Source organism: Vidua chalybeata, chromosome Z, assembly GCF_026979565.1.
Source record: "Vidua chalybeata isolate OUT-0048 chromosome Z, bVidCha1 merged haplotype, whole genome shotgun sequence".
Taxonomy (NCBI): domain Eukaryota; kingdom Metazoa; phylum Chordata; class Aves; order Passeriformes; family Viduidae; genus Vidua; species Vidua chalybeata.
This window is the reverse complement of record NC_071570.1, coordinates 50,260,489-50,272,275: the sequence shown is the minus strand read 5'-3', so window position 1 is coordinate 50,272,275 and position 11,787 is coordinate 50,260,489. Positions and strand designations below refer to the sequence as shown.

Here is an 11,787-nt window from a genome sequence, read left to right as displayed (position 1 = left end):
AGGCTTCTTATTCCAGCATGCACCGCGCTCACGTAGGTGGTTGTGCCGCCGCTCTTCTCTCGCCAGGCCCTCTGGGAGCCGTAGACTTCGGGAGGCCCGGTAGGCTGGAGCGAGATTTGTGGCCATCGCGATATCCGCGTGTGTGGTTGCTGAGATACGGCGGTGCCCGGGGGCTGATGGCGGCTGTGGGGCGCGGTGAGGGGACAGGGCCAACTCAGGCGGTCGCGGCGCTGGCTCTGCACTGCTGTGCGGCTGGGATGGGCTCCTTTGGGGGTGGCGAAAGTTGCCGGGGTTTGTCAGGAATAGCGCAGTTTGGGATTGCTGTAGTGACGGGCGATGGCTTACGGATCCTCTGTAGATATCCGGAATGAGTATTTACACGAGTTGCTTGCTTCCAGTTTGTTTCATTAAAGATTTTCATTCACATACTGAAACAAAAAGTGCTACAAGAATAAGCTAAGAGCTCACTAAACACTAAAAAGAGACTGCTGCCTCAGCTTACTCATGGACGTTAAGTGGTCCTTTCTGAGCCCTGCCGCTGTCTCATACCCCCATAACATTCTAATAAGAGTTATGCTTTAAAGAGTCGGTTTCTCATAGTTTTAAGAACCTTGTGCAAATCAAAGGATGATTTCTTTTCTTACCAGAGAGAAGTTAAAAAGGAAACGAATATGGCCAGCGGTAGCAGACCTCCCACAGCTCGTTCTGCTTCAAGAGCAGGAATAGGGCTGAACTCTTCATCAAGGCCTGCCTCTTCATCAAGGACTCCATCAGCAGGCAGAATAGGAACAGCGGTATGTTAGCAAATATTAAAAATATATCATTAATTTTTATGTGTTTCGATTTTTTTTTTTGCTAATCTAATTTTTTTAGTACCAAGACCAGAGTGAGGAGAAGTTCTTTTTTTAGAAGAATTTAATATTTCCGTTTTGTATAAAGTTTTGCTAACCTTGTCTGGAGGGGATCAGGCATATCCAGCATCCAGAGTTCACCTGGAGACCTAAATAGCATTAATGTTGCAGATGGAACAATGAACAGCTGCTCAAAAATAATCCTTTACCTTCTACAGCAGGTGTTCATCTGAAGTTTTGCTTCCCTGAAGAGATGTAAATGCTAAAAGATTCATACAGAAAGTGTAGAGACTAACTGAAGTTTTTAACTGCTTTGGCAATTGCTTAAGGACAATAAAGTAATAATTCAGACTTGGTACATTTTTCATTTGTGTTTTTTTATAGATGCCTCCTAGTACAGCAAGACCTGGTTCTCGTAGTGGTTCTTTGACTCCTGGAGGAGTCTTATCATCTCAGATTAAAGTTGCAGACCGTCCAGTGACTCAACAGGGATTAAGTGGAATAAAAACTGCAATGAAAGGTATTTTATACTGCAAATAGCTCTCAAGATGTCTGCAAACATTTTGAAAGAATAATTAGGTTTTAAAAGGAAAGCTTTTCATCATTGTATAAATTGCAGAGTGAAGAGCTATGATTAAAATGAGGGGCAAAAAGAAAGAGAAATTTAAAGCATCCCTCTTTCTTTCATTACTCTTGGTAGCCAAATATAAGCATTTTTTATGTAACTGAGCTGTCTTTTAAAATAATTCAAAAACAATAGAACAAGGTTATTTTGTCTTCTTCCATCACTACTGAATACTTAAAATACTCTATTACATAGTAACTATTTGTATTAGTAATGTTTATCTTCACAGCAGTCTAAAAATGTCTTCTTTTCTAAAATTACATAATAACTATATAGGGACACTAAAAGATATTAGTTGTACATTTTTTAATGTAAGTTTTGCAGATTGTTTTCCTAATTGACAGTTCATCTAAATTAGGGGTTTTTAAACAAAATATCATATTGCTTTCTTTTATCAGGTCCTCAGAGACAGATAATGGATAAAACATACTACCTCGGCGTGCTGAGGTATGTCTTAACAACATACATTTAATGATCTGTTCCCTTTCAGACGCAGGGTTGAAGCTTGACAATAGCATGCAATAAGTGGTGTTCACTTGTAACAAACTTTTATAGGAGTGCTGCTGTAACAGTGAAGGTTATTTTGCATATAGATCTTCTGTAGGAAGAAAGGAAGTAGATTCCCTTGAGCTTTTGTTGTTAGGCTTGCTAAGTTAAATGCTCTCTCACAGCATTAGTAAGGGGAGGATCAGTGATTCTGAGCTTCCACCTCCAATGTTTATTATGTCTGATAGCTCCATTTGAAACAAGTAACATTACAAAACAAAAATTTTTTATTGTACATTTCAGATGGCTTGCTTGGATTATACATTCAGCTAGCAATGACAAAGGCAAGACCTTGTGCAATCTATTGCATGCAGGATTTTATCAGTTGCTCATATTACTCTTTTGAATAATTAGTCCTAAAATATGTAATTTTAAATATGGATAGTACCCCCATTCTGTGAAATTACACTGGTTTGGTTTTTTTTTCCAGTTCTGTTTTACCAGCAGAGACAAAAAGCTAATTAAAACATTTTATTTCATACCAAGGTTTTCCAGCAACTACTTAGGACTTGATCTGATACAACCATTTTGCTTTTTTCTACACTTACCTCTTCTTAGAAAGGCTGAGTTGAAACAAAGTGCAGTGTGAGAGATACTAATTGCAAATCTCTTTTGTAAAATATATTTACTGTTTTAGCTGTGCTTTAGTTGGACATCCAAATGTTAATGATTCTTTTTTCTTTATTTTTTCAGAAGTAAAACAAATGAACTTGCAATAGAAATTAACAAGCTGCAGGAAGAATTAGAAATGTACAAGCAAGAGAAATCTGTCTATTTATCCTATGAAAAACGGTGAGATATATTGCAGCTAATGCAGTGCTAACTTTCTATGTCACAAGACTATTTTCAAGTATTGGGCAGGCTTCGAGGAATTAGTGAATAGGTTGGTTTTTTTTATTATTATTATTTTATTTTTACATGTACAAATCTTACCATCTGAAGTTTGACTTTTTGTTTTATATTTAGGGCAGAGGCTTTAGCTGGTGAAATCAAAGATTTTCAAGGTCAACTAGCTGACTACAACATGGTATGCTGCTGTCAAATTTTGATACTGAATGCTCCCATTTATTCTCTTGCTGATTTTGTACTGCTTTTGCTTTATTCTGAATCATTTTTTGACATTTCTATGTGAAAGATTTACTGGTTAATACTGCCTTTATTCAGTTATTGGAAAGGAAAGAGATGGAAACAGAGGAAAACAAAAAGTCTACTATACATTAGGAGAAGCATCTGCATATGGATTTAAGAAACTGGTGCTGTGTAGTATTTCAGTGCTTAGAACAGCTTCATATAATGATGTTTATTTCTAAAAATTACATGTAATCTATTCAGATTGCCAAATCATATTTTTTCAATTGCAATAACCAAAATATGCTGTTTCCATGAGCCTTTTGTCTGATTTTTTTTTTCTTAAGAAAAGGAGAGCAGTAACAGGTTGGAATTCTGTCTTGTTTAAGGTTGTGGATATACTTAACACCAGTACAGATATGGCAGAAGTGATCCGTGATTACAATATGGTAAGAATTAGGATATTTGCTATGCTTTGACAGTGAAATGATGGGTTACTTTCTTGGTGCTTTGAATGTGTGACATACCTAAAAAAGCATAACACTGACTTAAAACTTAGCCATTTTTTTCAGTTAAATTATTCGTAATGTTGACAACATGTTAGGAGTAAGACAATTGCCTGAAGTCTTGTATTAACAGCCCCATCATAGTTTTCTGTGATTTATATTTGGGAAGGATGTTATCCCAACCCAAATTATGAGTGTTAAAATATCTCTTTTACTTTTTGGGAGCACACAACACTAGTCTTAGGGAGGCAAATTTAAGCAGACTGTGCTGCCTTGTAAAGCTGCCTGGTCTTCTGGACATTAAGTTCTCTTTTGTCTTCAGCCTTTTAAATGTCTGCAGTGTAAAAAATATTAAATAGGTCTCTGACATAGCCAGCACAAAATCAAATAGTTTTGTTCTTTCTTTGCTTTCCTCATTTATTTTCTAATACAACCTCTAAGTGTTAAGATATGAATGGCATTATGCGTATTTTATTTCTTATGATCAATTTGTCCATAAACAAAAGAAACCAGTTTCAGTAAAGGTTGTTTTGGTAACTTGAAAGATAACCTGAATATTTCTTGGTCAAAACAACTTTTTTTTTTGCTTGCATTTGATTGAATAATAAAGATACAATGTCTGTGTCATAAAGAGAAGAATGCTTTTAATCCCGTATGTGTAGTTTTAAACAGTGTATTAGTAAGTGTTTCAGGAATAGATCCCACAGAAATAGCAGGTGAATCAATTTCTCTGGAAGAATTTAAAAGATGTGTACATGTTGTTGTGGTTTAATGGTGGACTTGTCAGTGCTAAGAGTTAGACTTGATGATCTTAAGAGACGTTTTGCAACCTATATGATTCCATGGTTTATTACAAATTAGATTTTATTTTTTTTTTTTTAAGTTAAAGGTTCAGAATGACCGAGACACTCAGAATATAGATAAAATTTTCACAGAAAGACAAGCGTAAGTACATTAAATGTATGTTTTTCATTTTTTTAATAACTCAGCTTCTCATAACTTAGCTGGGAAAATTGAGGTATTACCTGTTACCCTAACAGGTAACAATGCAGGTGCCTGTTACCCTAACAGGTAACAACCCTAACAGTGCAATGCATGTCACAAGTGATTCCTGAACAATTTCAAGATGATACATCAGTGCCAGGTTGCAGTTGGAGCTTCTGGCACTAAACTCTACTTGCTCTTCTGAAGATAATTACTATGCCATCCAGGAAGAGATAGGTGGCAGTAGAGACTCCTGTCTTTTTGCAGTCTGCTGTCAAGTTTTGAGAGTTTTGGAGTAGCAGAGGGAAGAAAGCAAGCAGGAGTGGGAACTAGAGAACTAGACCTTTGCCTGGTTAGTAACATAGGTTTGTGTAGAGGGAAAGATGAGGATGGTGAGATGCTTGCAATAAGAATTTGTAAGCCATGAGAATGGTGGTGAAAGGGTGAGTTTTTGAGGTAGGTAATTTTGGCACAAGAGAGGTGCAGGAGAAAGCTGTATGATCCGTTTTGTTGCCCATGAAAGCAATCTCAGCAATGAGATTTTATGTATCAATAAGCACTTCAAAGCAACAAATTTACCAGTTAATAATGTCACATTGTATTAATACTGTAGTTTTCAGCAGCTCACGAATGTGTCTGTTCCACCCTGAATGCATTTTTAAGTGTTAAGAAAATACGAAGAGAAAATACTTGGTTCAGTAGCAATGCAGTCAGGGTAATTTGTCATTTCACTCTACATACACATTTTTGGGAATAAAACAGTTGGTCTTTCTTGCTCTACTAATTTGGGTAAAAAAATACCTAAATGCTCCATTCTCTGATTGTGTACTTTTGCCTAATAGACTTCAAAGATGTTACAGAATTGATTTGGAGCCAGCCCCCATTCTGGCAGTGGTCTGCTTCAGCATTTTAGAGAAATTATTTTTCTCTTCTAGACCTCTTCACAATGAAAGCATTAATGATTATGCCAACTTCACCTGCTACTTTGTTCATGTTAAAGAATGTACAGTAAGCCCCCCAATATAAGTAGCCAAATACATTTTTATAAAAAGTGGATTATGAGTATTTTTGTAAGTTTTGAAGTATTTGTTGTGCCAATAATGCATGCATATGACCCCATTTTTTAACTTCATGATTGATGCAGCAAAATTTGATAAGGATTTGGCAAAATGAAAGGAGATAGACTGCATAACGTCATTCTGTATTGTATGTAATAAAGCATAGAATTGAATTAGAAGTGTGCTACGTTTTTGAAATGTCAGTTCAACATCCATTGTTTAAGACATTAAGCTCCTCGTTTACATAAATATCAATGTATTTATCCTCAATAAATCCATCTTCTTCATCTCCATATGCATGAACTTTCTCAAAAACTACAATGGGTTCTTTACTGCTTGTACCCACTATTGAAGGATAAGGACTCATGTCAGCTGAGAACTCCTGTTCAAACATCTCTGAGTCATTTTCTTCCAGACGACAGTGACGGTAGCTGATCAAGTAGTGATACCATGCTGGGCATTTTACAGCAGTAAAAATCAGTAGTGTAGTGCCTAGGACAAACCCTAGGACACCTGCTAGGAAGGTCCAACTTTTGCCAACAAATGGTAACTCTTTAAAAAAAACAAGAAAAAAAGAAGCGTAATCTTCATGAGGAATACTAGCAAGAACTCAAGTATGATTTTTTTCATAGTTAAATTGAAAACTCGCAAAGTGAACATTGATTGGGGAATGGCTGAGTGTCTCCAGAGCTTTGTTGTTGCTGTGTTGTTAGGGAGTTCGTAACATCACAGAGACTAATAATATATGTGCATCTCATATTTCCTAGCAGTATAAATCTACCTTGCATATTTATAAAAAATAATTGTTTCAAAGTCTATTTCAAAGACAAAGCTCTGGGGGCATATAAAATATAAAAATAATAAATACATCTAATTTTTTCCCAAAAGTTAAATTCCAAGATTAGCCATTGGAAAAAAATACTTAGTAATTGGCTTCAAATTCTGTTTCCCAGGCTTTACTTTTTATATGGTGATAATGTCTGAACCCTAAAATACTATGTCTTTTGTTTGGCATATCCTTTCAGTTGTGCTTCTTTAATAATAAAAATTTCAGTAAACTGTAGTTACAAGTAGTCTTTATCTAGAAGCTGGTTTTGTGTGCTGGCCACTACCCTAAAATAAATTATAAGGTGGTACAGCTTAAAGAAATGTGTCACAGTTGTAGCTTATAATTTGTGTATATATCTGTAGATAATTTTCCTGCTTTAGTCTGAAGGAAGAAGTAAAGCATTTCATGATGGAAGAGTTAACTGACATGTAAGATTAACATTGAAAGGTGAGGACACTATCACTGACATTTCAAGAGAATGTGCAAAGGGCACATTCACATCCTTTATACTGAACACAGTTAGGACAGGAATATAATCTATAAGTTCATGCTATCACGTTTTAGGAAGACAGCTACATCGAGAAAGCAGTTTGTTTGGAAAAAGCAAATTTTTTTGAAAGTTGCTTCCCTAGTTCTGTTATGCAGAGATCTGGACAATTATCTGAATTTTAGGGCTTTGAAATTTCATCATCATTTTTTAGTATAATTTGAGAGTTGTGTTTTGTACACTTACTCAGTAGACCTTAACATTCACTGCAATGTATGTGACTGTCTACCAGGACATGGAAATATGCCTGCTCTTTAGCCCTGGCATTTATGGAAGAGTAAGAGTGTGCTAGGAATGCAAAGCAGTATAAAGTCAGTGAATGGCAAATCAAACAGCTCATAAGCAGTAAAGTGAAATATCTGTGTATTACCTGCATGAGTTCCATTGTTTCCAGTGATGTGGTTTGGAGTCAGAGCTGTTAAGGCACTACTTCTAAGATTAACAGCAGGAGTGGAAGTTACAGTGTTTTCTAAAAGAGTCTTTTCAATTTTGCAGTCAGCTGGTTGGATAGCTGCCATCTTGATGGAGATTTTTTCCATGTTTGGGAATGTACATGTAGTGTTGCTGTCATTTTCTGTGAATGCGAGTAGTGAAAAAGCTATGAGATGCTGGTAATTTTTTGGCACTCCAAAAAAAAAATCTCATGGATAGCTATTGTATTACTGCATAATACGGGTAAATTGATGGTGGATTTTATCCACATCAGAAAAAAAATGCACAGTAAAGTTATTTGATGTCAAAAGTATATTAAATGCTGCTCTTACCAAAACTTACCCAATGTCACATTGGAGGCAGTTAGCCATATCTGTAAGTCAAGGAGGTCACAGGAGCAGATCCATGGGTTTCCAGCTAAAACAATTTTAATCAGTTTAAAAGATGATTTTATATGAAAATATTTCAGAAAATTATACTGTAGATTTAAAACTGTCAGACTTTCTAGAGAAGTAAATATATCTGAATCCAGTTGAGCAATCATGTTATAGGATAGATTCAACACTGAGAGTTGATTCAATCCTGCAAATGCTGCTTTATGAACTGTACTAATAGAATTGTTGCTAATATCCAGAGTTATGAGATTTTTCAGATTGTAGAAGCTGTTATTGTTCAGTACAGTAATGTTGTTTTCATTCAGATGAAGTTCACTGAGGTTAATGAAATGTCCAAGAATCTCTTTGTCATGATCTTCTAAAGTGATTTTATTGTTTTTGAGGCTTAATTTAGTAACATTTTGAAAAAGGTTGAGGGAGATAGTAAAGAGGTTCTTTGCAGACTCCTCACAAGCAACCTGTTGAAAAAAGAGAATGACAGCAATTAAATACCATAGAAAAGTCTACTAAAGAAGGTGTCTCAGTGAGGACTCCCTAAGGCAAGAGAAAACTATCTTCTATTTTTTAATGCTGTCACTTTAAAAGAAAAGTTATATTGCTCTTCATTAAGTTTTATTTACATCTTTCTTAATAAACTCATGGTCTGGTGATAGAGTGAAATGTATCCTCCTAGTGTCTAGAGACCAGATGTTCCAGAGGACTTAGTGCTGAGTTCTGTGCTTAGATGCATGGGTCTTTTTGATACATCCAAAATGTAACCAGTTTGTCATACCATTTTGAAATTAATATTTGGAATGTATTATTTGTTGGGTAAAAAAAGAATTCCTTTCTACATAAACTGGAAAGAAGGTGTCATAGAGGAAATTTATTCAAGACTGCAAATTAATTCAAATATACTTTCTAAAATGCATTTTTAAAAAAATCTATGTTTACTCTTAATTGAAAATCACACCTTTAGAGCAGACCTTCAACTAAACATTTGTTATATATATATATGTGCTATAGCACTTCATTTTGGTTTTCTGTGTTAAAGTTTAGCATAGCTAGAATCTTTTCTGATTTGAGACTTTTCTCTCAATACCTTGATTTTTTTTTTCCTGAAAAGAGTGTATTTATTTAGATATGTTAAAGAGGCATTCCTGTTGTTTGGAAGAATTTGAGATACAAAATCATCTCAAATATGTTTTGGTGTTATTCACCCACTTGCAATGACTATCATCAGCTAATTGTCCATTACACAGAAAACCACTTCTTACTTGCATTTTTGTATTTCTTTCTTCAGGACGTTTAGGAAACAGTTTTTAAAATGCCTTCTGCTTCAAGTGTATCTTTCAAAATTAAGGGTAGTTCAGATCAATGTAAAACTTACAGTTTGGGATGTAATGTTGCAGTCAGCAGTGACTGGATTCAAAAACAGTGTTCCAGCCCAGATCACAAGCCAATAGAGTTTCATGTTTGGAGCCTAGTAAAAAACAACACTTTTGCATATCAAAACCAGAATTACTGGTGTCTTCTGTAGTGGTAGTTTAACAAATTAATAGATATAGTTATTTCAATGATAGTTTAATAAATTTTGTTCTACAAAAATACTTTGTAATGTAAAATTAATTGAAAAAACAGGGGTTATCAGAATTAATGAATTCAGCTTTTACTTAATTGAACCAAACCTAAAATCCAGTGTACAGACTGTATCAGCAAATAGGAAAGGGATTGATTAGACAAGTTAATAGAGAAAAGTATTATAAATGTATAAAACAAATAGGCAGGGCTTTACTCATTATTATCCCTGTTAAAGTAATTATGGGTACTTGAAGACTATGATTGGAGTAAACTGCAGAAAGTATTGTTGCTCTCCCCATGCAATTTCTCTTGTTGCTCTGACAGAGGCAGAGTGATCTACTAGACAATTATTGGTTTGTCCAGTCAGATTTCTTTTATGTTCTTATGTAAGATACTAAGCATTTTTGTGAATATTTACTTAGAAGATAAATCTTTTAATCTTTTTCTTGTCCATAATATAACCTATAACATGACACTTGTCTGTTATGTCTGCACATGTCTGTTACGAAGGTATAGTTGTTGCTCTGATCTTTGGAACTAAACATGGTTCAATCTCTAGTGATGAAATTCTTGTACAGATTCAAGCCTTATTTTGTGAAAGAAAGGAAAGGTCCAACAAATGGTATTTACTGTGACATTAACATCTCTCAGTCACTGCCTTTCAATCAGACGATATTTGTAGTATCTATTAATTTTGAGCAGAAGTGGTACACCATATCTATGAGATGTTATGTTAGTCCCTGTTTATGCCATTCATTATACTTGAATGAAAATGTTATGGAAAAGGTAATGAACCTTTAATTTTTCCAGTTTTTCTTAAGCATCTGAAAAGGTAGGGTGTCTGTCAAGTTAATCTTAGTATCTCCTTGCCAGAATTCTATCTTGCAAAGTAATAGAAACACAAAAGGTAAAGTGTGAGGTATTTGTTTAAAGTGAGCTGTACACAGCATTCACTGAATTTAACAGAAAAGAGTGGGGGAAATTACATGAGGAAGTTTAATTGCACAAACAATGCTAAATATAGGCAGCCTGTCAGATTTACAAAACCTCCACCAGTTCTTAAAGTGAGTGCTGGGAGGCCTTTGCTGATCATAATGAAATAAATGAGGTCATAGAACAAACTGATGAAGTCTATTTGATAACTTCTATATATTTGCATATCAGAGGATTGACCTCATTCACCTAAACTGAATCAGCCTGGAAATTTCATAACTTCTTGGAAGAAGAGGAAGATAAATGCCACTTATAGTGCTCTGATCCATTGTGTATTTAAACTTCTGTCAGAAACCTATACTGAATACAGAGGGAGTTCATAAACCTTTTGCCATTTAGCCATTATCCATGGCAGGGACAAGGGGTGCTAGCAGCAACAGCCCCTGTGGAATTAAGTTCTGTATTAAGTTTTGCACTTGTCAGTGGTGGTACTGGAGGCCTGCATGTTTTTTAGCCAGTTTGTGTATTGTTTGTGGAAGACATGATGCACTTTGAGAACTCCCAAAATGACCATTTTAACATCTGAATCTTGCAACGTGTTTGTATTTTAAAGATACTTCTTCCTAGAAGTTCAGAAACTGAGCAGGTCTTAACCTGGCAATTTATAAATATAGATTAGTAGGATTATTGTAGTTTTTAGATTACAAGACGAGCTGCCTTAAATAGAATGGGAAAATATATTAAGTATTGGTTTTAATGTTAATCTGTAAGTTAATAACAGCCAAGTTGAAAATTTAAGTTGTACATGTGTCAAAGTCCAAAACATAACTCCTAGATCTTACTTAAGTTTCTGCTGAAAACTTAGGGATTTCTTACAAATGTGACTGCCTGCATTTTGTGTATGTGAACCTCTATAATCCATAAAAGAACAGGAAAGAATCTGTACTTTTAGTTGCCGTTTAGCATTTTTTTAGAACTAGATTTTACAAACTGCTACTTTAACTGCTTTGAAGAGAGACTTAGCCTGGCAATACATTGGTAGTACTTTGATATTTCCTTGTAATTAGAAGAGCTTTCTTAAAAATTTCCACCTGAGAACTTTGAAAATTATATACTTTAAAAATAATATAATTCTTTTTCTGGGGAGGTAATTGTGTTTATAGAATTGGTCTGGTTTTCAGAGTCTGTTCCCCAGCTTCTTAATGGAGTAGAATTTACTAAACAACTCAGCATGTCCAAGGTTCATACTAATTCCTGAAATTTTAATGTACCTTGAGATGTGTTTGCTTCCAGTCTACCAACAAAGTTACAGTAATAAATCTTTGCCTACATTTTGAATTAGACTTGCCAAGAGTCTTACCTTTCAGTTGCTTCTGAGAGGTATCATGTGTATACATGTGTAGATTTTTCAGTGTGCTGACAAGAAACAATATGGTGAAACAGCACTTTGTTT

The 11,787-nt window shown here is 35.0% G+C and overlaps 2 protein-coding genes across 4 annotated transcripts in view; one reads left to right on the top strand and one right to left on the bottom strand.

Annotated features, from left to right (window-relative positions):
• The first annotated feature begins 6 nt into the window (after positions 1-6).
• Positions 7-11,787, top strand: part of IFT74 (intraflagellar transport 74) — a 40,576-nt gene continuing 28,795 nt past the window's right edge. For 2 of the 3 annotated variants that reach the window (XM_053932297.1, XM_053932299.1), the window contains exons 1-8: positions 109-195; positions 648-794; positions 1,236-1,371; positions 1,875-1,923; positions 2,716-2,814; positions 2,989-3,049; positions 3,480-3,539; positions 4,480-4,541. In XM_053932297.1, the coding sequence (XP_053788272.1) occupies positions 672-794; positions 1,236-1,371; positions 1,875-1,923; positions 2,716-2,814; positions 2,989-3,049; positions 3,480-3,539; positions 4,480-4,541 (590 nt within the window). In that variant the 5' untranslated portion in view covers positions 109-195; positions 648-671. The other variant, XM_053932298.1, reaches the window with a different exon arrangement.
• LRRC19 (leucine rich repeat containing 19) lies at positions 5,826-11,721 on the bottom strand. The gene is given in 5 exon segments (XM_053932300.1): positions 5,826-6,190; positions 7,385-7,588; positions 7,789-8,299; positions 9,211-9,303; positions 11,695-11,721. Coding segments are annotated over 5 exon segments (1,182 nt in total). The 3' UTR covers positions 5,826-5,843.